This window comes from Lonchura striata, chromosome 9, assembly GCF_046129695.1.
Source record: "Lonchura striata isolate bLonStr1 chromosome 9, bLonStr1.mat, whole genome shotgun sequence".
In the NCBI taxonomy this organism is placed as follows: Eukaryota; Metazoa; Chordata; class Aves; order Passeriformes; family Estrildidae; genus Lonchura; species Lonchura striata.
In genome coordinates, this window is record NC_134611.1 from 1,038,120 (window position 1) to 1,061,102 (window position 22,983).

General features: G+C 42.0%; 2 protein-coding genes across 2 annotated transcripts; one reads left to right on the forward strand and one right to left on the reverse strand.

Moving 5' to 3' along the window:
- Positions 1-201: 201 nt before the first annotated feature.
- LOC110478906 (14 kDa phosphohistidine phosphatase) lies at positions 202-2,955 on the reverse strand. Its single transcript, XM_021545822.2, has 3 exons — positions 2,785-2,955; positions 1,897-2,021; positions 202-388 (listed from the first exon to the last, which is right to left on the reverse strand). Exons 1-3 carry the CDS (start codon positions 2,912-2,914, stop codon positions 296-298), a joined length of 348 nt encoding a protein of 115 aa, XP_021401497.1. The 5' UTR covers positions 2,915-2,955; the 3' UTR covers positions 202-295.
- Positions 2,956-14,957: 12,002 nt separating this feature from the next.
- Positions 14,958-20,973, forward strand: SELE (selectin E). The gene is made up of 12 exons (XM_077785515.1): positions 14,958-14,994; positions 15,424-15,810; positions 16,144-16,251; positions 16,371-16,556; positions 17,171-17,356; positions 17,462-17,647; positions 18,196-18,381; positions 18,487-18,672; positions 19,063-19,248; positions 20,209-20,316; positions 20,784-20,805; positions 20,916-20,973. Exons 1-12 carry the CDS (start codon positions 14,958-14,960, stop codon positions 20,971-20,973), a joined length of 1,836 nt encoding a protein of 611 aa, XP_077641641.1.
- The last annotated feature ends 2,010 nt before the right edge of the window (positions 20,974-22,983 follow it).

A 22,983-nucleotide genomic window follows, 5' to 3' on the forward strand; every position in this document is an offset into this window, starting at 1 on the left:
TGTCCTACCGTAGATCAGTGAAATGGGACTGGATGAAAACAAATTAGAGGTAAAATGGTATGGGAGTGTTTAACTAAAGGGCACATCAAAAGGAAAGGAAAAAGGGTTTGAACTTCAGATTCTGCACAAAGGAATGATCTAAAAAATAAGATATATCTGAGGATTATATTACAAACTATGGCAGAGTCCAGTCACTCCAGATTTATGGTTACACACATAGAACACACATTCAATTTTATTTATCAAAGTACAGCTCACAGTTACCAGGCTGGAACTGCTCATTGTGTTCACAAGTTTATTTCTTGTCATCTGACCATGTAATTTCATAATCTGCATACTCTTTCTTCAGTATCTCTACAGTGACTGAGTGATCTGCTTTTCCATAGCCCTGCAAGACACAACAAATTGCACATGGACATTAAGTCTTCAGAACCATTTAGTTCTTATCAACAGAAGTTGTTCACATGCAAATCAAAGTTCTAGAAGAGTTAACTCTTGCAGTATCATGTTTTATTTTTCTATTATCCTCTCCACGTCCCTCCTCCCCAAATTGAAATTCTAGAAAATAAATGAGATGGAGTCAAATAGAAAATGCATTTTCTACAAAATTTCTCCAGCAGAAAGCTTGGTTTAAAATGTTCCCATACCATTAGCCACTGTATTTATGGAATGTTGCTTTAAACCACAGAGATTGCATTGGCCCACTTTAATGTGTGAGTATACAAGCAGCTGATTTGGCTCAGCTGATGTGAAAGGGAATAAGCAAACAAGTGTGAGCATTTGAGCACTACTCTGGTCACTAGAGAAATCACAGCCTTCATGTTTTATGTATTTCCCATCCTGCCTTAGCTGATAATATACAATTTTAAGTATCTGTGCTCTTCAGCCATTGCAACTCCAAGGTAAAGTTAGGTGACCCATGCGATTTTTAGCCCTCATTTAAAAATCACTGTTACTGTCACTGTGCTACTGTTTCACTGAAATTTAAGGCAGTTTTGGTCAAAGTGGTCTTTCCATTATTGTCTTACATGATCAGAGTTCTCTTGATTTCTTATTTCAGAACTACACATAACAGTGCAGTCACTGATAGAAATCTGGGATTTACAGGGGCTTTTTTCCCCCATAATATTTCACATGAAAGTTTACTTATAACACTGAAAAAAAAGAGCCCAAGCTTGTATTATCAAACAAAACATACTCTTACTCATCAGTGATGGTCCCAAAGAGGAACTGCGTAAATAAACAAGCATTTAAACTGAAAAGGTTAAAGTTGATGCATTAGAAAATGCATGCTTTTCAAAAATGACAGATATTATAGTTATGTCAGTTGGAAGGCAACAGATCCACAGCTCATCTTGCTTTGGCAACTACTTCGAAGACCCCAACCACCCTTAAAAATAGCAGCACAGCTTCAAATAAGTTAATGACTATTTCTCTGGTTTCAATAAAACACCAAGATACTTCTGTTTTAGAGTCTGACACCAAACATTCAAGTTGAAACAAACATTAAACCTACATAATTAATATTTTAACTTCTGACCTGGGACTGAGCCTCAGGGTCTCTACCTGACAGAAGCCCTCACGGCAATAAAACTCTGCTTTTACCTGATGCTCCTCTGTGAGCATGAAGGCACCAAAAGCAGATATTAAAGTCTATTTCTCAGACTGCAAGAGCTGACCACTGCCTCTAACACTTCATTTGCCAGCTAGATTAATAATACAGGTTTCCTGCCCTAAAACTATTGTTTTTCTAATCTTCTCATAAATGAGGCAGGCAAGTTTTCCAGTTAATGTCTAAAATATGATGTAAATTGCCAAAAGCCACCATGCTATTAATCAAAAATCCCAGAGCAGCAGAGACAGAAACATTTGAAGGAAAATGAGAGATGCACTTACTGTTGAGAGCCCAAATACCCTGATTTTCTTGTCTTTGCTATTATGTTCAATTTTCCCTCCTCCAAGGCACCTGCACTCATATCCCAGCTTTTCCATCTCAGGATTTACTTTTTCAAATATATGATCTGCACAATAAGAATGGTGAGAGACATCAGAACAGGAACTAGGCATTATATTGTCTAGAACTTGTTTTTGGCTACTTTCTTATTTCACCTACAAGGCAGGGAGGTTTCTCTTCAGAGGCACAGAAAAGCTGCAGTTAAAGCCTTTTGGTTTTTTTGTTAGCATATATCTTTCTCAAAAATAAGGCTGATTGTGTCAGGAACATTCACCCACAAACACCAGAGGTCTATGTCCAAAAAAGAGACAGAGGAGTCCTATAATTTTATTCAAATGAAGGGAGAGGTCATGGGCATTTCCTGTGGGGGTCTCTCAAATTGTTAGAAGACACAGCCTCCTTTTTATCCTAATTTCCCAGCCACATTTCTTTCTTTGCCTTGAAAGGTACAGACTTCCCAATGGCCTATCAGACCCCCTTTCTAATGTGTACTCCCCGTCTTTTTTCTTTCTCCCTGTGTCTCTGTTCTTTTTCTGCAAATCCAGGTATTTAGCATAGTCTTGAGTAACAGCCTGTGTCAATTAGTGGAATTCCTATGGAATTTATGGTTCCACCCTACATTGCTTCTTCACCTCTCAGTATCTCCCTTTACTACCATCAGGCCCACGGTTTGCAAAGACACCTGCTCATTCCTTTCAACCGGGTATCCTAAACGGCACACGACAGATCTATTGCCCCGGTTTTCCTATCACACGGGGGACGCAGACCTGAGGAAAAGGGAACTTTTGAGCTACCCCCGCTCCGCCCCAGACCCGCGGGCTGTCACGCACTGTGGAACTCGGCCGCCTTGGTGCCGCGCACGATGTCCCGCTGCTCGCCGCCGCCCGGGCGCTGCAGCCGCACCAGGATGTACTTGAAGGTGCCCTCGGGGTCGATCTCCACGTCCCTCACGGCCGCCATGGCGCTGCCGCCGCGGAGCCGGGCGGGCGGCGGGGCGGGGCGGGGCGGGCGCCATGTTGGGCCGTGAGGCGGGGCGGGCCGTGAGGCGGGGCGGGCGCCATGTTGGGCTGTGAGGCGGGGCGGGCGCCATGGCGGCCGTGATGGGGGCGGGTCGTGAGGCGGGGCGGGTCGTGAGGGTGGGCGGGCACCATGTCGGGCCGTGAGGGGGCGAGCGGCAGCGGCGGCCGCGCGGTTCCTGCCCGGTGCCCGCCCATAAAGACACTCCCAAGTTCTAGCGTTAGGTCAAGTCGCAAAGTGAACTTGTACAGATCGCTCTTGCCTTGGTAGCCACGTACGGCCTTAAAAATAGCAGCATAGCGTCTGCTTAAAAAAGAAGTAAATGACTAATTCTCTGCTTTCAATGAAGCACCAAGGTGGTTCTGTTACAGGGTCTGACAACGAATCCCCAAGTCAAGAGAAGCATTAAACTCATATAGTTATTATTTTAACTTCTGACCTGGGACTGAGGTCATCCAAGCCTCGGGGTCTCTACCTGACAGAAGCCCTCATGGCAATAAAACTCTGCTTTTACCTGACGCTCCTCTGCGAGCATCAAGACACCAAAAGCAGAGAAACAAAGTATTTTCCATAAACTACAAGAGCAGGAGTTGACCATTGCCTCTGACGCTAAAGTGGCCTTCAGAGAGCTCTTGTTCTGCATCCCTCCCTTGGCAACCGTGGACTCTTCTCCCTTGTCCTCAAGCTGGGACTTTGTAGGTGGCACCTGCAGGGCCAAGGCGACGCCAAAGTGTTTGTGCCAGAGCAGAGGGTCACAGGGAGGCTGGTAGCTCTAACGGCCGATATTCCTCAGGTTATGCTTTACTGGAGCTGAATAAGAAATACAAATCTAACTCGTGGTTGCTTAATTTTATAGGTGCACCTGATAACTTAGGCAAGCCCCACACAAATTGGTCATATGGTCACAGATGTGTAGGATGAATAATTTCATAGAATCACTGAATGGTTTAGGTTGAAAAGGACTTTAAATATCCTTTATTCCGCACCCCTACTATGAACAGGAACACCTTCCACCATCCCAGGCTGCTCCAAGCCCCCTCCAACCTGGCCTTGAACACTTCCAGAGATGGGGAACACATCCACAGCTTCTCTGGGCAACCTGTGCCATAGTCCCACCACTCTTACAGTGAAGAACTTCTTTCCCATATCCAATCTATAAGTATTTTCTTTCATTTTAAAGCCATCTCCTTTTGTTACCACTTCACTGAAGACTAAATCTCTATCATTTACCAAAGGAAAAATAATTGCTTTCCTATAGGGCTGACGTAAGATGATAGTACATATCAAGCATTACTGCAAAATCAGGGAAGTTTCAGATTTTAAAGAGTAGAAATTTTTTTAAAACTTCAAAACGTCTGGCACTTCCACATAACTACATTTTAAGTTGCATTATAGATAATTTCTAACTAAACTATTTTATTCTTTTCATACACACAAATATTTAAGTTAGTGTTGAAATTAATTTTTCCTTCAATGATAGTTTTAAAATATAATTGAATATTTCATCTGAATACACAAACAAAATGCTGTGTAAATTATGATATTTTTAAAAACATCAGTGAAACAAAGGAAGAGTACATATAATCTAAATATAGCATTTAGAGCTATTACAAAGGTAAATGTAAATTGGTGGTTAGTTAGACTATTTTGAGATTTGTTACTTTATAACTTAAGCGGCTTCCTGAGCTATTTTATTCATTGCAACAAATGTTAATTTAAAAAACTTCAAGCATTTTTTTATTTCAGAGACTGTTGTTAGTTACCTTGTCTGTGCACAGAACAATAGCAAATCTGGGAAGAAAAAAGCCCAGAGCTCTAGGGAGCTGAATTCTTGCTAACTAAATTTTAAGGGGTAAAGAGGTGTGAAGGGTTTTAAGTAAAAAATGAAGCTCCTGCCTCAGCTGTTCTGGATTTTCAAGGCAGGCAGAGAAAGTGCTAAAATCTGTGCTTAGTTAGGATGATAAGGCTTAGAGAGTCTTGTGGAGTTGAAGTGGTTGCTTAAGCTTGCTTTGTCTGGCACAAAGGGCCTGTAGGATTAGTGCTTTAGGTTTGTTTCCAGTAATCTAGGAAGGTCTGGTTTGGTTGTGGTTGGTTACTTTGTTTACATATCTACCCTAATATCTCATGTTCTGATATATCCTGTTATGGAGGTTGGTTGTTTGCATGAACTCCATTTTTTATTTTTCCCTGGAATGGTTTCCTCCATTTCCTCAAGCACAGAAATCTGTTGTGTGTCTGTGAAAACCTTTATTGCCCCATTTCAGTTATGATGCACGGAAGGAACTAGCAACAAACAATAGTGGTAAGGATGGCAAAGGAAATACTTGTGGCATACCTTAAAAGCTAAACTTGAAAGGAATTTGCTCTCAACAAGGAGAACAGGCATCAGGCTTCACCCAACATGAGTTTGAGCAGGTAACTTTGGGATTTAGGAATAGTCCCAGCAGAGCTTTGTCCAGTTCTCTTTAATGCTTTCCCCTTCCCAGGCACCCATCTTATCCAAGAGTAGTTTCCTATGCCATGCCCAGGTGTAGGAGCTTCCTGTTGGCTTTTAGGCTGCAGACCAAAATTCCCCGCTGCTGGTGGGAATTGTTGGTGCGTCACTTCATGGGCCTCAGGGGTACAGAGAGGATGGCATGGGGTGACAGGGGTCTTCAACCAGACACAGCCTGTCCCCAGCAAAACTGCACAAAGGGACTTTCCTTTTGTCATGGGCTTGGCACTATTTTCTGAAAAAATTAAGGGTTTTTAAAATTTATTTGGTCAAGTGTCATCTTGTCTCTTTGCAGCACAGTCCTAAAAAACATTGTTTGGGTCTTGTTTTGCATTGCAGTTTGCAGGATTTGGATTGCACCCAAAAGACTAAAATTGCTCTGTTTATGTCCTTCCTACTCCTGAGAGCCAGGAGTATCCCAATGCCAAAACGTCTTCATTTTTCTAGCAATTTAAACTCTAAATGGCAAGTGGCTAGAAAAGTAATATTACTACGTTGCAAAGCCGTTAACTGTACACTCTGCTGCAGTGAAACTCAACACGAGGTTCTCTCACACCATTGGATCAATCCAGGCTACTACAGTCAGGAAAAGGGAAGCAATCACTTTGAACTCTAGGTGTATAAATTTCTCCTTTTATTGAGTTCTCTGACAGAGAGCACAAGATGTAAGGATACATTTAGCCCATGCTTGTATTACAGGAAAATATTAAGGAAAGGCTTTTGAAATAGGTGCTTTCCATCACATGTAACCCTTATACAACAGAGAAAGTAAAATGAAGGCTAACGTTTAGCTGTACTTGCAAATTTATCTTTTATTCCAGAGCAGGAGTAACCCTGGGATTGATCAGATTGATTATAATACACTTGTGCAAAGGAAATGCACTGTTGTAAATTCTGCCATGGACATCAAAGATCACATTCTTTGTTGCTTGGCCCATTCAAATTAATAGGATTTAATGAAGATTCTTCTACTACAGCTGTTGATTAGCAGCTCCTCAGATTAGCAAAGAGGCCAGAACAAATGCAGGTTAATAACATTATCTCTCTTGGGATTAACATCTTTGGCATCTGTGAAGTGCCTTTTCTGGTCCCTTCATATCTTGCTTTCATAAATAATGATCCCTTTCAGAAACTGAACAAGATCTGAGGAAAATCAGGTTTTGTTCTTCTCCTCATAGAAGGCAGTTTTATAACCCCATCGCTGTGCTGGCTAAAAACCCCTTCTAATTTCTGGTCTACATTTACTCACAAAAGATTTTTTAATCCATTTGGGGTTTTTGTACCAGCTGTATCTGTCTATATACAGAAAACTGAGCACCTTCTTTACTTTTCTGAGCCTTCCTAGCTGCTTCCCCTTCCCCTGGCTTAAAAAAAAATTCTAATAGGCTTCTGGAGAGGTATTTCTTTAGAAGGGACCTCATGTCATGTATCTATTCCTTGAAAAGCCTGGACTTTCCTACCAGGAGGTGTCGTTCTCCTGGTTCTCCTTCTGAATGACCATAAATATCACCAGCTTGTCACAGGATTGTTAATGTTTGAAGTGAGAGAACACAGGACATGCCCAGAATCCCCTTGTTCAATGAAACAGCTCTCTAGGTTTGTTTCCAGGGCTCTGCTGTCCTTTGGTTGTCCTTCCCTGCTCTTGGTGTCCATGCCTTGCACCATATGTTGGGGGCACGATGGAAGCAGTGTGCAGGTGATGGTTCTGGAGGCCCAGCTGTTCCTTTGTGCTCTGCAGAGACAAACAGTGTGAATGAGCTGTTTAATTGATCAGTGTTCATTTATGTGGGATATGTGACATCCTGAATATCAAGATGGGCCTTTCAGCTGCTTTTCTTCAAGATAAGCTCACGCATTTGCATTCATGGAGTAGAGATAGGAGGAGTTTTTGATTGGTAGGTTTAGGGCTGGAGGTATTCAGCAGGGAAACCATGCCCTTCCTTTGTCATGGTATTGGGATTGCAGCTCCTAACAAAAAATCAGAATGAAGATGATGGATGGAGAGTGTAATGGTACAAAGACTTACTAGCATAATTCTGGATATAAATTGAAGTTATGTCCTTTGACTTAACCTTTGATAAACCTTTGTCTGTCTTTAAGTCTAGAGGGTATAGAGCAGCTGCACTCCTAATTTACTTATCTTCAGGTGGGCATAAATCTGGATCTTTCATTTTATTTTGAGACTAGGGTAGTTTCCCAGCTGTATTTTTATGTACCCCCATTGTGGGGATTTAGATTAACTGTACTCTTAACTGCCTGAAGTAAGAATGTTGTATGCAGGCCCAGTGTTATTTTATAGCTGGTAAATGGCAAGTCCTTCTCTTCCTGCTGATATTTGTTGTGAAAATGATTTTACTTCTGTGGGCCAAATAACCAGACTCTGCTACTGATTACAATAATGTGATGGGTAAATGCCTATTGAAAAATGAGAGGGAAAAACCACAGCTAGTATGCACCAGGAAGGACAAATACAGAATCACAGAATCAATCATTTGTTTGGAAAAGCCTTGTAAGATCAAATAGAAACCTAATACTGCCAAATTCACCACTAAACCATGCCCCTAAGCACCTAAATATCTCCACCAGTTCCCTGGGTAGGCTGTCCCAGTGCTTGACAAGCCTTTATATGAAGGGTTATTAACAGGGTCTGTAGGGTGGGGTACACGCTCAGCACTTGAGAAGACTCACTTTGTGGATCTCTTCTTAGGCTCAAACAATTTCAAAAAAGTGCAACAATTTCAGGACAGGTCACAGATCATCCTTCCTGATGAGTCAAGAAATCTAAAAGTGTTGAAAGTGCAAAATCATTGCTGGAAAAGTTAAAGTATTGTTTTCAAGCCCTGGAAATAAGGGAAGTCCTAATTTTCTTGGTAGCAGTTAACTGGAACTTTTGAAGGCTTGGTGGCGCCAGTTTGTTTGGGGTTTTCTTGTCTGGGAAGTGATAAAATAAGTAATTTAAGAGAATTGCTTTCAATGTTAGTGATGAGTTCTTTGTTCTTGAAACAACAATTCTATGTGGCAATTAAAGTAAACGTTACTAATGATTCTGTGTTAAAGACACTTGTCCTAAAAACTAATTATTATCCTGCTGATGGATGTAAATTAAATTTCTTTCTCTGCATAATTCATAGATGGTATGGTTGTGGCAAAAAAAGCTCCTGAAAGAGTCCTTAATTGAAGAACTTCTGTTCTCTCATGGTCTATTGACTGAGAAAAGTCATGAGTGGTATGAATGATACACTTTGATGGCTGTTCTTGGGTCAGGTTTTTCTTCTCAGTGCTGTGCAGTTGTTCCTTGTGCTTTGGTCTTCTGCCTTGAACATTTCAGATACTGAGTGGTAAGTTCTCATTCCACAGAATTCCAGTAGGTTTGGGGATTGACCTTTCATGATTGTTATAATGAATGCTGTGTTTAATGATTTAATGATTGCTCTTGAATACTGCTGTAGTTAAGGACTCAAACATGTTAAATACAATAAAATGCCCATTGATGTATAAAAATGATGTACCTGAAGCTGCACTTGAGCACTGAAGAGAACAGACCTGAATGTTGGAATTGAAAAACCCATGTTGAAATGCATTAGTAAGGAAGTGAAGCTGCTGTATCTCCTTTTTTTGTAGCCTCTTCCTCCTGATACAGCAAATGAAGACTGGTGGGTCATGTCAACCACGATAAACTGCTGATAAGCTCACATGCTCTCTGATAAGTCAACACAATATTTTCATGGAACACAGCTAGGCAGAAGCTATGCAAAGAATCCACAAAACCAAAACTGCATCTCATGATGACCACTTTTACAGTCTCAACCACCTACTTAATCTCCTAATCCCAAAACTTGTTCTCACTCCTCCCAATTTGCCAAAAGCTGTACCTGTTCTGTTCCTCAGAGCCAGCATCTCCTGTCATTGTCACTTCTGGGACATCTCCCCTGCTGAGACCATGGGGCTGTGGAACAGAGCTGGACATAAATGAACAGTCTACGCATGCATCATATATATTTATTCTTTCTATGTGTACATGAAGGGTGACAAGGCACCAAGAGCTTCTCTGCCACAATTTCCAACAATGGAGTTAGAAAGAATCAAGTTCTGCATGGGATCAGTTCCACCTGCAGCTGCAGGTAGTGTTAAGGCCATTCCTGCTTTTATCTTATCTCGAGGTGTGAGTTGTTGCTTCTATTACTCCTTGGCTCTTGTTTCATGTTTCAATGCTCTGAATCACACCTGGCCAGTGCAAGTGACCCCCAGCCTCAGGTTAGATTCTCCAATGTGTATTTTTGCCTGTTTGGAGGAAATTGAGCACTATGAGTCACATCAGAATTCCCGAAATGAGAAGTGGAGATAAGATTTTCTGACTCCTGGGTTCCACTCCAGACAGAGTGGAGACTGCCTTAGGCAGCCTTGAGAAATTCCAGCGTCTTTGTAACTGTTGCAGTGCTTGCTTTATTCATACTTAATCAGACACAGAGGCTGAGGGATGAGTACGGTTTTCAGAAATTATCTTTTCTTCCCATCTGGACCTCAGGGAAAACTTGTGCCTTAAACCCTTTGTCTCTTAATTACTAAAGAATTAAGTGTTGCAAGCTCCTCTCCTAACAGGAAACACCTTCCCTACTGGCACTAGAACTCCTTTTCCCCCTCCAGGCTGGCTAAATCTCTTACTTTTCCTCTCCTAGTATTACTGTGGGCGAAGCTGGAGGTTTTTCCACTGTTTCAAAATTTCAAGTGGTTCTATGACTCTTTGCCATGGGATAAATATCCATTATACAAAGCACTTTGAGATAAATACTTATCAAGTGTTTTAATTTAGGAATGACAAAAATATCTTCTAGGAGAAGGAACTGGATTACTCAGAGGCTCTTAAAGCTCTGTTTTTGTCTGTTGATACATAAATGCAGATGCAATCTTGTAGATGAAGAACCAGTCTTTTAAAAAGACATGGGAAATTAATATCTGTCTTTTTCTACATGTACAAATGTACATCTATATACTCTGTTCACCTGGGATCTCACCACATTCTGTATTTGTCTTGGATTTGTGATTTCTTCAAGTTCAACAGAGTTTCAGATAAAGTATTGAGATACTGATAGAGATACTGAAAAAAAAGTTTCTCAAACCAAAACTTACAAATTTCCAACAGAGAGGCAGACTCTACAAAACCCCTGTCTTAGCAATTCGTGGCCTCTTTGGAAAACTTTCAATTAAAACTTTGTCGCTACAAATCAATCCACTGCTACTTGTTATGTACCAAGTAGAACTTTGTTGATCATGTGCCTCCTAAGTTCTCTAAAACACATTTTGGGTTTTAGAAGATTGTAAAGTTTTCTTTTCTCCAGCACCCTTTTCTTACAGTGGGGTGGGAATAAAACAGTTCTCTAGGACAGACAGGGTTCTTTGAAAATCTGCCTTTTGAGTAGTGATTCCATCCCTTGTGTGCTCATTTTATGGTGATTTCAGCTAAGCATTGTTTCACTTGTTTCCTCATAAGAATGTCTCATGGGATGGTATTAAAAATCTTAATTATAACGAACCACACTGCACTATTGTTTCTTTATTACTGACACAGCCTTGAGGCACAAGCCAGGTTGATCTGCCAGGAACAGATCAATCATATCAATGTCCGCTGTTCTCGACAGCTTAGCAGCCTTCTGCTGGTTTTTCAGTGGTTTTCTTTAACATTTTTCAATGTTCTAGTGTCTTTTCTAGGTGCTCACGTGGAAGGCTCAGCTTCTAATTACCTTGATCTTCTTTTCTGAGATACAGAGAGGCAACATTTGCTTTTTGTCCAACTTTTTACACCTTTTTGCTCATATTCTCAAAGTTAATTACTGAGGGTTTGGATCTTTTGACTGTTGCTTGATTGGTTGTAACCAACCTAAATGGTCTTCACTCCATAATGTGACCTGTTCTCTTTTCCCACACTATTGCCATGAATATTAACTTTCCTTTATATAAAAAGAAACAACATTTGACATGTCCTCTGTCAATTGCTGCCCTTTAAATGGCAGACCTGGCTGGATTTTTATTGTTTTTCTTCCTAATATGTTTATATAGCCCTTTCTTATCCTTTGTGTCTCATAGTGGCCTCTTAAGTGAACCTTCCAACTGGAAAATTAGTTGTGGCTACATAATTGTCAGTGCACCTCTGTTTGTAAGGGAAAAGAGGTGATGTGGGGATTTCCCTGTAAAAAGCTGGGCCTTCACTTGTGCAAATGAAATTCTGGAGTGTATAGGAACAAGAAGTGTTCAGCATTTCTAAAAACTTGTCTTTAGAGTCTCCTGTTTTCCTGGCAGAGAGGAATTGTATTAAATTTAAGAAACTATGTCTGTGCTCATGTAATATAAGAAGAGAGCAGCAACTTCATCCAGCTCTGTACCGCATAAGAAATGAGGATCTTACATTCCCAAATCAATTGGAAAAAGAATAAAAAAGCATGAATGTGAAATAGCTTTGAGACGAGAATAAATAAGTAACACAGAAAGCAGTTAAGCTCATGCTGCATGGCATTTTAGCTTGATTATCTCCAGTTCCACCTAAGTAACTGTATCACAGGTACTTTTCCTGAAATATATATGTAGTTTAGCATCCAAGATGAGCTTTAGCTCATAGGAATCCCAGTCCCCCTGAAGTTTTTAAGTGCCTTTGACTTTTAATAAAGAGGATTTAACCTTTATTGTGGAGTTTTGAGAATGATTTTCAGGCTTTCTTTTTTCCTGAAAATTTTGCCTCCATCTTCCAGTACATTACAGGGAAATAAGAATATAATCAGTGAATAGCAGAATTCCCTGGGAAAAACCAAAAAGAGCCCCATGGCAATTATGCACAAGGGAATACAGCCAACAAAAAGAAACAGTCTTTTTTTAGGCTGGAATTTTTACAAGCATATTGCTTGTAGGCTTTGGTGTGTTGTTATTTTTTGTGGGGCTTGCTTTATCTGCTGGAGACAAGAGGTCTCAGACAGCTCCTGAAAAGGAAGACTACTGTAAACTGTGAAATAAGCTCTTCCTTCCTCCGGAGATTCCATTGGCAAATGAATTCTGATGAAGTCTCCTCAGAGCTTTTTTCAGAGCTTCTGCCATGACAAGGATGAGTGCTTACCAGTAGGAAGTTCATTAAATGACTTTCAAAAGGGAATCTTCAGGAAAAGGTGTAGCATTTTCTGCCTCTTGGCACCTGGGAGCATAAAAACTGTCCTAAAATTTTCTGTAAATTTTCTGTGCATAGAGTTATAACAGCTGATCAATATTTTAGAAAACCAAACCAAACCAAACCAAAACACACAAAACAAAACAACACAAAAAAAAAAACCAAACAACAACAAAAAAAAAAAAAAAACCAAAAACAAAAACAAAAAAAAAAACCAAAAAAACCCCACAACACTACAAAAACCCCTGCCTTATTGAGACTGATTAACATTAGTTTGTAGTAGAATAATGTTGAAATTAGGCTCTGCTGCATCATGTGCTGGACAGGTGCATTAAAATACAAGTTTCTGTCTGTGTCCTTCAGGTGGTAAAGCCCCCTACCAGAGAAGGGCTGGCAAACAGGAAGAGTTTTCATTCCCAGTTTGAGGCTAAATAAACAGCAGCCCTGATCTGATGCCTCAGGATGTCTGGTGCTTCTAAGCAAGGCTTGCCCAGGCCAGCCAAAAGCTAACTTCAGCTTTCCAGAGTTTCATGATTTGTGTTTCTAGCTTTGCTAGTTCACACATGCTAGAAACTGTTCCTCTGCCTACAAATACTCAGTGTGTGTTTTTAATCCTCACTCTCTTCAGTAGCTGACTTGCTTTCTTAGACTTTGTTGCAATTTCTAGTCAGCTCTCCTGATTTGTTAGCAACTGAGGCTGTTTTAGAATATACTCTTTATTCCATGCTCTTTTCTGAAATAATTTCTTTGATGGGCAGAGATCTTTGGCTACTTGACAGTTCTTTCTTTTTTGGGCAGTAAAATTGGGCAATACCAGTTGATGTTAGCTTGGAATACAGAAGCCAATGATTTTTATTCTGTAAGAACAGGCTGAGGCTCCAAAATCAGAGCTCCAACATGCACTGTATAAACTCAAACTATGCTTTACAGATGTGAAGTGCTGCCAGTACTTGTTGAGTTCTTTGCATATTCAGCCTCATAAAATCCCATCCATAATGGTGAAGTTTTATGCAGCAGTATAATTAATCAGGGTATACACAATAAATGTGAATTAATTCCTAGTGTATTGTCTTGTCCACTTGAAATATTATATGCACCTGTTCAGGTGCTGTAACTCTATTGAGATCAGGACATTGAAGAATATGGTCCAAGGGACTCTTCAAAGCAAGGTCCACGTTTCAAGCTTGACTGCTACAAGTGACTGATGAACCTGTATTGTGAAGAACTCCAGCAACCTGACCACAAGTGAGAGCTCTGCACAGCTGAGATCCATAAGGAAGGGCTTGTCCTGTGCTGAAGTTTCCAATTTTGGTCCAACTTGGTCAACCAGCTTTGAGTGTTGGCGCCTTTCCTACCGAGATACCTGAAGAACTGATGCCTCCTTACTGCAAAACATTATGCCAGGTGAAATATTGGAATCTGCTTATTCATGCATTTAATTCAATCTAATTGTCTTCCTCCTCCTTGATATCCTGGAATTGCGGGTTTCTGTCAGTAAAAGTGTGTAATGTGGCACTTGGCACTCTGTCAGCACAGTGTGTCTTTCTGGGAGGGTTGATCTGGCAAGAGGAAACATCCGTCCTGACGTGTGGGAGGGCTGGATCCTGGGATTTTCCAAGAAATTTTTTTCCACACGGAATTTCCCGTCTCGTGGAGGGCAGGCTAGTTGAGGGGATAAAAGGCAGGGCATTACAGAGTCCAGACACTTGGAGCTGAACTTGATTTTCAAGGCTGAGTTCATCCACTTAGCCACAGTCTCTGGGAAGCAGCGCAGAGGAATTCTGTCACCTGGACACTGCAGCTACAAAAGGTGAGTAGAAATGAACTCTGCTATTCTGTTTCACTGCCCAGCTAAAGGAGAACTGGAAATCTGTGTTCATCTTCCATAAAAGCTGCTTACATTTTAAAGTATCTTGATATTAAAAACTGTTTTTAAATGAATAATTTGTGGAAATCCTACTTGTTTAAAAGTACATACCATAAACTTCTTTCCTCAGGTGTAAGCTCAGGAAAAATCTGCTCTTCAGAGTTAATTTTGCTTATTGAAAAATCTGGGGGAGCCCATGTTCCTAAAACTCCTCCAGATGATTCCTCCTTGCACAGTGCATTTCCCTAAGGCAGAATCACTTTCCAGAGCTTCATGGAAGTAGAATACCTGCTGTTTGCAAACATCTTCATTTCCACTGCGCATGCAGGAACATGAATAAAGTGCTTTTAAAGTCTCCATCACTGCATGGTCAGTACTTTATATGGAATTTTGACAGTTCACTATTTGTTTTTTACAAATGTGTTTCTTTGATTTCTCATAGCCATCTGCTTAAAAGACAGAGAAAACTCTCAGAAACATGATTTGCTTGAAGTTCCTATCTCTTCTTACCTATGGTAAGTGTGTATTTCTCTGTATGAAAAACTAGTGGGATGGCAATATTAGTGTGACTGTTTTGTTTGAGCTCAGCATCAAAGAGAATTTTGGAACCTGCCGTAATTAACCTGAGGCTATGTTCACACAGAAGAACCTCTGGATGCAGTGGCACGTTTTCCCTGCTTGCCTGTCAAAGCCATAATTGGCTCCTATAAGTCTCAAAGCTTTGTGTGATCAGACATAGTTTCACAGGCTGAAGTCCTGTACTTGAAGCTGACTTGCCTGGTTTGAAGCTTGCCAGGTGATTGTTTATAAAATAATTACCAGTAGTTTTTATGCATTTTCAGATACTGACAAGTTTGCAGTATTTATAGAGCTTAAATGTCCTCTTCTAGAGAGAGATGAGGGGAGAAGTCAGACACCAACTTTTGGATATTTTCTTATTCTAGGACTTACAGTGCTGCAGGGCGTGAAAGGGTGGACATACCATTATTCAGACAAAAACATGACCTACAGGGAAGCAGAGCAGTGGTGCAGAAAGAAGTATACTAACCTGGTTGCAATCCAGAACAAGGAGGAAATCAAGCACCTCAATGCCTTCTTACCCTTCAATCCGGGTTACTATTGGATTGGAATCAGAAAAATTAATGGCGTATGGACCTGGACTGGAACTAACAAAGAACTGACAGAAGAAGCAAGAAACTGGGCTTCAGGGGAGCCAAATGGCAAAGGGAACAACGAGGACTGCGTTGAGATCTACATCAAAAGAGGGAAGGATGATGGCAAATGGAATGATGAGCAGTGTGAGAAAAAGAAGGTTGCCTTGTGCTACACAGGTACAGCATGACAAAAGTCACTCCAGCGTGACCCTGGGGATCTTAGGTGGTGGCTGGGATGAGTTTTTTAACTTCATCTAATATTTACCCCAGAACAAGTGGTCTTGGAGTTCCCAGCCAACAGAATCCTTTTACTGTGAGCTAGTCTGTAAAACATGTGCACTTCAGAAATTCTGTGAAATGACAGGAGAATCCTAAATACCAAACCCTCTGATTTTCTTTTGCTATACAAAGGGTCGTTTAGTGTCAGAAAGATAAAGTGCTAGCCAGGTTTTCTTAGTGGCTGTTGTTGCTTCTTTCATAATTTGCCTGTTTTGTTTTTTTTTTTTCCAGCTTCTTGCAACCCATCTCTCTGCAGTGGCCATGGAGAATGCATAGAGACTATCAACAACCACACCTGCCATTGCGACCCTGGCTTCTATGGGCCTGAATGCGAGTTTGGTAAGATTATGTCATCCTGCTTTTTGACCAACTCACGCTACCTAGTGTTCAATTTAGCTTCTTGGTTTACCTGCTCAGCTAAGGAGACTGACTGTGTACCTTCTTGTGCTTCTTTGAAGTTAAGAGTTGTGATCCACTAAAGAAACCTGATCATGGGAGCCTTGAGTGCCACCATCCACTGGGGGACTTCAGCTACAACTCGTCCTGCACAGTTCAGTGTGAGGAGGGCTATGAGCTGACTGCACTGGAATCTGTCCACTGTACCTCTTCTGGGATCTGGTCTGCCCCCCTTGCAGCATGCAAAGGTGAGCTTTCTGCATTGCACATGGCCCTGTACACCTCAGTGCTGCTCTGGCAGCAGGAACAAATGGAAGTTTGGCCAATTCCTTTGTAACACATTATGTGGTGTAGGTGCTGTTTTATTTCAGCACACAGGTCTCTGTTTCTGAGGAGGTGAGATGAGTAGGATGAATGTTCTGGCATTGTTCTTGCAGGGAAAGATTTTTCCAACTCTTAGGTAGAAACAGGGAATTGAGATGACCTAGGTGTGAGACAGCTCTCAACAGGCCAGTTACTCCTGACTGTACGAATAATTTTCTGAGGTGTTTAGCTTAGAATGAGATACTTTTCTAAGCAAATGAAAGCATCAAAGGTCACCCGGCAACAGTCAAAATAGGGAAATTTTGGATTGTAAGTAGTTGCTGTCATGAGCTGCAGATGAATTAACCATCATGTCTGAAGAGACAGTTTCCCTTTAAAAATGTTTCCCCTTCTATCTGATTTCTGAGATGGTGGCATAGTAGAACCCTTTCTACAGCTGCTCCTGTTTACTGGATGTGTTCCTAAGTTTCAGAAAAATAAAAATACTTTTAATGGTTTGTTGCAAGCTAAGCTCTGTGCTGTCCCTTGTGCCTTTCAGCTGTGACCTGTCCTGCCTTGGAAATGCCCATCCACGGGGCTGTGAACTGCTCCCATCCCTCCGTGCAGCTCACCTGGGGAGCCACCTGTGAGTTCACCTGTGAGGAAGGATTTACCCTGACAGGACCAGCCACACTGCAATGTGGCTCCTCAGGGGCCTGGGACAGGCAGCAGCCAACGTGTGCAGGTAATTCCCTTATCCCTGCTCACCTGAGCCCTCAGGGCTGCCAGCAGTGCCTGGTGCTGTCCCAAAGCCCCTGTGCTGATCGCTGTCGTGCTCCTTGTGCTGCAGCTGTGAGGTGTGAGGCTGTCCCGCGGCCAGCAGAAGGCTCTGTGAGCTGTGACCACGCTCCTGCAGAGCTCACCTCTGGCTCACGCTGTGATTTCCAGTGCGATGAGGGATATGTCCTGGAGGGCTCGCCCAGCACTGAGTGCACGGCACAGGGACAGTGGTCCGAGCCAGTGCCCAAATGCAAAGGTAAGACTTGCAGGGCTGGAAACCATCGATTAAAGCTGGAAGAATCTGAACAGACTTTCTCAATCAAATGTAATCAGAGTAGCATTCATCCCCACCACATTGGTAGCGCTTTTCATAAGCAGATCTTAAGGTGGGGGTCATTTAGCCTTGTGTAGTAGTGAGGAAACAGCAGTGCAGGATGATAACACTCTGGGGCAGTGCCTCTATCACACACAGTAGCACACTTTGACACTGGAGTGCTCTGGCAGGGATTCTTTATACCCTAAACCCCAAATGGGAGCAAGTGTCAGTTTATGCAGTCCAGGGTGGAAATTAATGTGTAGCCATTCCCAGGATGACTTGTATGCTTTGGTTGCATATTTAGGGGTTCTGGCTGCACTGTGCAACCTGCTGAAATCACTGTTTCTGCACTGCTAGGTCTGAAGGGAGGTATGATGGCTCTGTCAGGGACAGCTCCAGGCAGGGCATGTCTCCTTGCCAGCTCCTAGAAGAGTGTTTATCCTGACCTACTCCAAGCTAAGCTCTGTGCTGTCCCTTGTGCCTTTCAGCTGTGACCTGTCCTGCCTTGGAAATGCCCATCCACGGGGCTGTGAACTGCTCCCATCCCTCCGTGCAGCTCACCTGGGGAACCACCTGTGAGTTCACCTGTGAGGAAGGATTTACCCTGACAGGACCAGCCACACTGCAATGTGGCTCCTCAGGGGCCTGGGACAGGCAGCAGCCAACGTGTGCAGGTAATTCCCTTATCCCTGCTCACCTGAGCCCTCAGGGCTGCCAGCAGTGCCTGGTGCTGTCCCGAAGCCCCTGTGCTGATCGCTGTCGTGCTCCTTGTGCTGCAGCTGTGAGGTGTGAGGCTGTCCCGCGGCCAGCAGAAGGCTCTGTGAGCTGTGACCACGCTCCCGCAGAGCTCACCTCTGGCTCACGCTGTGATTTCCAGTGCGATGAGGGATATGTCCTGGAGGGCTCGCCCAGCACTGAGTGCACGGCACAGGGACAGTGGTCCGAGCCAGTGCCCAAATGCAAAGGTAAGACTGTTGGAAATTGCAGTTTTCTGGTCACTGGAGAACACACAGAAATCCATATTTCTACAGGGCCCTGGCTCCAAACTAAATGCTGTGCTCCCATGTTTTCTACTGTGCCTCGGAATGCCTGCACATGACTCTGAGCAGCTCCCATCCCAAAGTCCAATGAATTTGAAAATAAATTGTACATCTACTAGTGCAAAAAATTGGGCCAAAGACAGGAAAGTCCTTAGTTGTTCCAATTGTGTTCTTTTGCCAAAAATTTATATGGATGCAAAATGTGGAAAAATATAGAGAAATTTCACTATTTGTTTGCTTGGAACTTCTTGCTTTTTTTTTCTTGCATTCTTCGCTGCTCTACAGCAGGAATGACCATATCTTTTTGTGTTTCAGTCATACAGTGTGAACCACTGAGCTCTCCTGAGAAAGGCTCCATGGATTGCTCCCACAGGGCTGGGATGTTCACCTACAACACCTCCTGCCACTTCAGCTGCCTTGAAGGATGGAGTCTCAATGGCTCTCGTGTTCTCGAGTGCAGCCATTCAGGAAACTGGAGTGCCAGCCTGCCCACATGTGAAGGTATTTTGCCTGTAAGCAGCCACAGAGAGGTGGCCCTGTACTTTTAGTCAGATGAGGTGTGGAAGTAGTGGTGGTAATAGCAACCAGTGAGCTAGAACATGTAGTAAAGTCCATATATTCAAAAGCCCAACGAAATCACTCATTATGCTTGAAAATAGAGGAGGAAAATCCTAAAATATCTTTGTGGGAAATGCTGATTTCTTTTATATATATGAAAACCCTGCAACCAGATTTCAGTTCTTTCTGTTTGGTTTTTAAACAAAATATTTCTCACAATGAGCTTGTGAATAGAGACAAAAAACCTTTCTCAAGCAACAGAGCCTTGCAGGGAAATCTGCACTCATAAGACTGTTTCTCAGTGGAAAATTTTATAGTTTTTTTGATTTGGTGTGATAGTTACTTGGATGAACTCCTCAGCCAAAAAGCCTCAAAGAGCTTTTCTCTCAGATATTGTAATTTCAAAGGACAGAAAGCTCAGCCTTGCCTTCTCATTCAAGGCACTCTCTGTCCTCAGCTGGAGCACTCCTGGCCTGCCTGGAATGCTTTTGCTTGAGGTCCTAAAAGCTCAGTTCCACTTTAGTTTGCTTGAACAGAATTTGGATCCTTGAATAATTTTAATTGATCTCAGCAGAATTGCTCGAAGAGGAAGATAGCACACAGGGAGTTAAAATATGCACTGCAACAGGAAAAATAAGAGGAGCACAAATTGCTATGCAAGGCTGGAGGTTAGAGACAGACCCTGGTGTAGGGAGCTTCTTGTCTTGCCATTACTTTGGCAATGGATGGGGTAATTTTTAGTATTCAGCTTTTTACCTTGTGTACCTGTCCTGTTTCATCAAGAGAAAACTTAAGTGTTACAAGCTGCATGTCTGGTTCATCTTGAAGAGGAAAGGGAAGAAGAGAGGGCTTCAAAGACCACCTGTGCCCCTTGATCTCACTGAAATCTTTTCATCCTTTCAGCCTCTGACCAAGCCAGCTACATCTCTGTGGGCATAGCAGCCACTTCTGCCTCTCTGCTGTCCTCAGCATCATTCCTCCTTTGGCTTGCAAGGCGCTTCCGGAGAAAAGGTGAGCACTTGCTCTGGCTCCACTGCTTTATTTATCTTCCTGAAAAAATTTCAGTGGTGGAAACAAAAAAAAAAAAAACACCCCAAAACAAAACAACCCCCCCCCAAACAAAAACAAAACCCCAAAAACCAAAAAAACAAACAAAACCCAAACCAAACCAAAACAACAAAAAAACAAAAACAACAACAAAAAGAAAAAGAAAAACCCAAAAAAACCAAAAGAAACAAACAACCCCAAAAACCCCCAAAACCTCCAAAGTGATATACCTTGCTTTTTGAAAAAGTGGCAATCCTCACACCTAGATGAATTCCAAAATTATTTTCAAGAACCCTCCATATATTTATGCCATATGTGGCTTTTGGATGAACATCTGACAAAGGAAAAGAATAGTAAAACCCAAATATTTAGACAACAAGAATTAGGGTTTTTTCTTGAAATACTAATACCTTTTCTTATTCTTCTTGCAGCAAAGAAGTTTATTCCTTTCAGGTAAGTTGTGTCTCAAAAAGCAACATGAAAAACCACTGCCATCAGTTTGCTAAAATCCATTTGATAAAAGCATGTTGTCACTAAAGTACTTTTCACTTTTTGTTTTATAGGAACTGGCAGGAAACAGCCAGTGAAGGTAGTTTCCAAAGTGCTGGCGAGAATGTCTAACTCAGGTGTTTCAGGTAAGCACAGGTGATGGCTTCACAAATTCTCTTCCTTTTAATCACACAAGCAATCAATCAGAGCTGCTAATTGCTGTACAGTTGCTGACACAGCAATATGTGCTTTGGGACACCTAATATGCATCTTGGCATTGCATGGAAGTTCCTAACAAGACTGATGGATTTACTGCTGTAGAAATGGTTGTTCAGCTCCTGAAGGATGATTGTACTTAGCATTCTGTCCAGCTGCAAATGGTATTAGGAACCCTTTTGTGCAGTTCTGCTACCTGCTGCATACAAAATTCCTCTGAGATGAGAGCAAATAAAAATCTCTGCCAGTTTTCTGATTTATGGACGAATTTTATTCTCTCCACAGGAATTGCAGCCACTTTCACTTACATCTCAGATTTCTGGAGAATGAAACTGCCTGCAAATCAGCAGCTGTCCAGATGTTTTTACCTCTTGCTGACAAGATGATTGACCTTGTGTATGATTCAGAAATCTTGAACTCAAGCTGTCTGGTATTTCCATTGAAGACAAACACAAAACTCTGGCCTTGTGGCCAAATCCTGCCTACATTCAGCCATGTAGTTATCCTAAACTGGGAGCTTGCCACCTCCTGTCCAGGTGGTGAGTAAACAGTGCACTGCTGCCTAAAGAGGAGGCTGGTTCCTCCTCTGCTCCACTCGAAGGTACCAAGGTGAGGTGAAGACATGCATTATTTCACATCACTTACTACACTGCTGGAGGTGTCTCCTCTGGCGTCACAGGGGTTATGCTTGCAGAAAAAGAAGAATCAGGAGGAAAAAATATTCACTGAACAGCTTTGAAACTATTGTTCTGGTTTGTGGAAGTCAGTTTAATTGAAGATGTCCTAGTCAACAGATATGCCTGCAGTGATATGGGCAGTTATTTGGACTTCTGCTGCATATCCCAGAAAACTTAGATACCATTTTTTTTTAACTACAACAGCACTAGGAACCATACTGCTTACACAGGGTACTCTGGTTTCTGAACACAGCAGGTAGATCTGAAATTATCTCATCCCTGTGGGATTCTGTACTGTAATATGTGTATATACATATGTATTTATTTGAGCAGCTTTTACTGTGGATATTTCTGTACTCTTAACTGTATATGTATTGTAAAATACTTGTTCTTGAGTAGGTCTCTGGCTGTTCAATTGATCAGAATTTATTTGAAAATAAATTGGAAGTGTTTGTAAGGATTGCATGCCTGCATAATGTTTACGAATGAAATGGAATACTAAGATTTGTATGTTTATGTATTGAAAATATGATTTTTTGAGCTGTTAGAAGTCTTAAAATGAGACTATTAATTTATGTTTAAGTTATGATTATAAATTAAAAAATTCTCATTTAACCTGATATGTATTGTCCTATTTGTAATATTTTTAATAAAATGTTTTCAATTTAACACTCCCTACTTGTAAATGTGAATAATTTAAATTATTTGGGTGAGCCCTGTCACTTGTGGCTTCAACAGAAGACTGTGAGGAGAATACTGGCTAAAAGCAAGGCTGTCCATTACTGGAGAATCACAGAATCACTGGGTTGGAAGAGGTCTTTAAGACCATCAAGTCTGACCCATTTCCTAACACCACCTCAATTAAACCATGGCACTGAGTGCCACAACAAATCACATCCAGGGATGGTGACTCGACCACATCCCAGGGCAGACGATTCCTGTACTTTATGACTCTTCCAATAAAACCCCTTTTTCCTAAGATCCAACCTAAATTTCCCTTGGAGCTTCCCGTATTTCCATAGCAGCCAGCAGATGGGGCTGACTGCCCGGGACTGGCACAGCCGGAGCCGATCCCAAACCAGCATCCCGGGTCTGAAAGGGAGGAGGAAGGAGCAGTGGTGTGTCCCAGGAGCCTGGGCCAGCAGCGAGCTCCGGCAAGCATGGGCAGGAGGCAGAGGAGCAAACAGTGCATAAGCAACAGCACAAACCCCTGAGCCCATCCAGGTTTTTGACTCCCGTTCTGCTGGGA

What these genes read in the sequence shown, in the direction of transcription:
- SELE (XM_077785515.1), top strand. Translation starts at nt 14,958, where the DNA reads ATGATTTGCTTGAAGTTCCTATCTCTTCTTACCTATG. An exon ending in GCAGCAGCCAACGTGTGCAG is followed by an intron (nt 18,382 to 18,486) that starts GTAATTCCCTTA and finishes CTTGTGCTGCAG; the next exon opens with CTGTGAGGTGTGAGGCTGTC. An exon ending in AAGAAGTTTATTCCTTTCAG is followed by an intron (nt 20,806 to 20,915) that starts GTAAGTTGTGTC and finishes TTTGTTTTATAG; the next exon opens with GAACTGGCAGGAAACAGCCA.
- LOC110478906 (XM_021545822.2), bottom strand. Translation starts at nt 2,914, where the DNA reads ATGGCGGCCGTGAGGGACGTGGAGATCGACCCCGAGGGCACCTTCAAG. An exon ending in CAAGGCGGCCGAGTTCCACA is followed by an intron (nt 2,022 to 2,784) that starts GTGCGTGACAGC and finishes CTTATTGTGCAG; the next exon opens with ATCATATATTTGAAAAAGTA. An exon ending in GGGTATTTGGGCTCTCAACA is followed by an intron (nt 389 to 1,896) that starts GTAAGTGCATCT and finishes TGTGTCTTGCAG; the next exon opens with GGCTATGGAAAAGCAGATCA.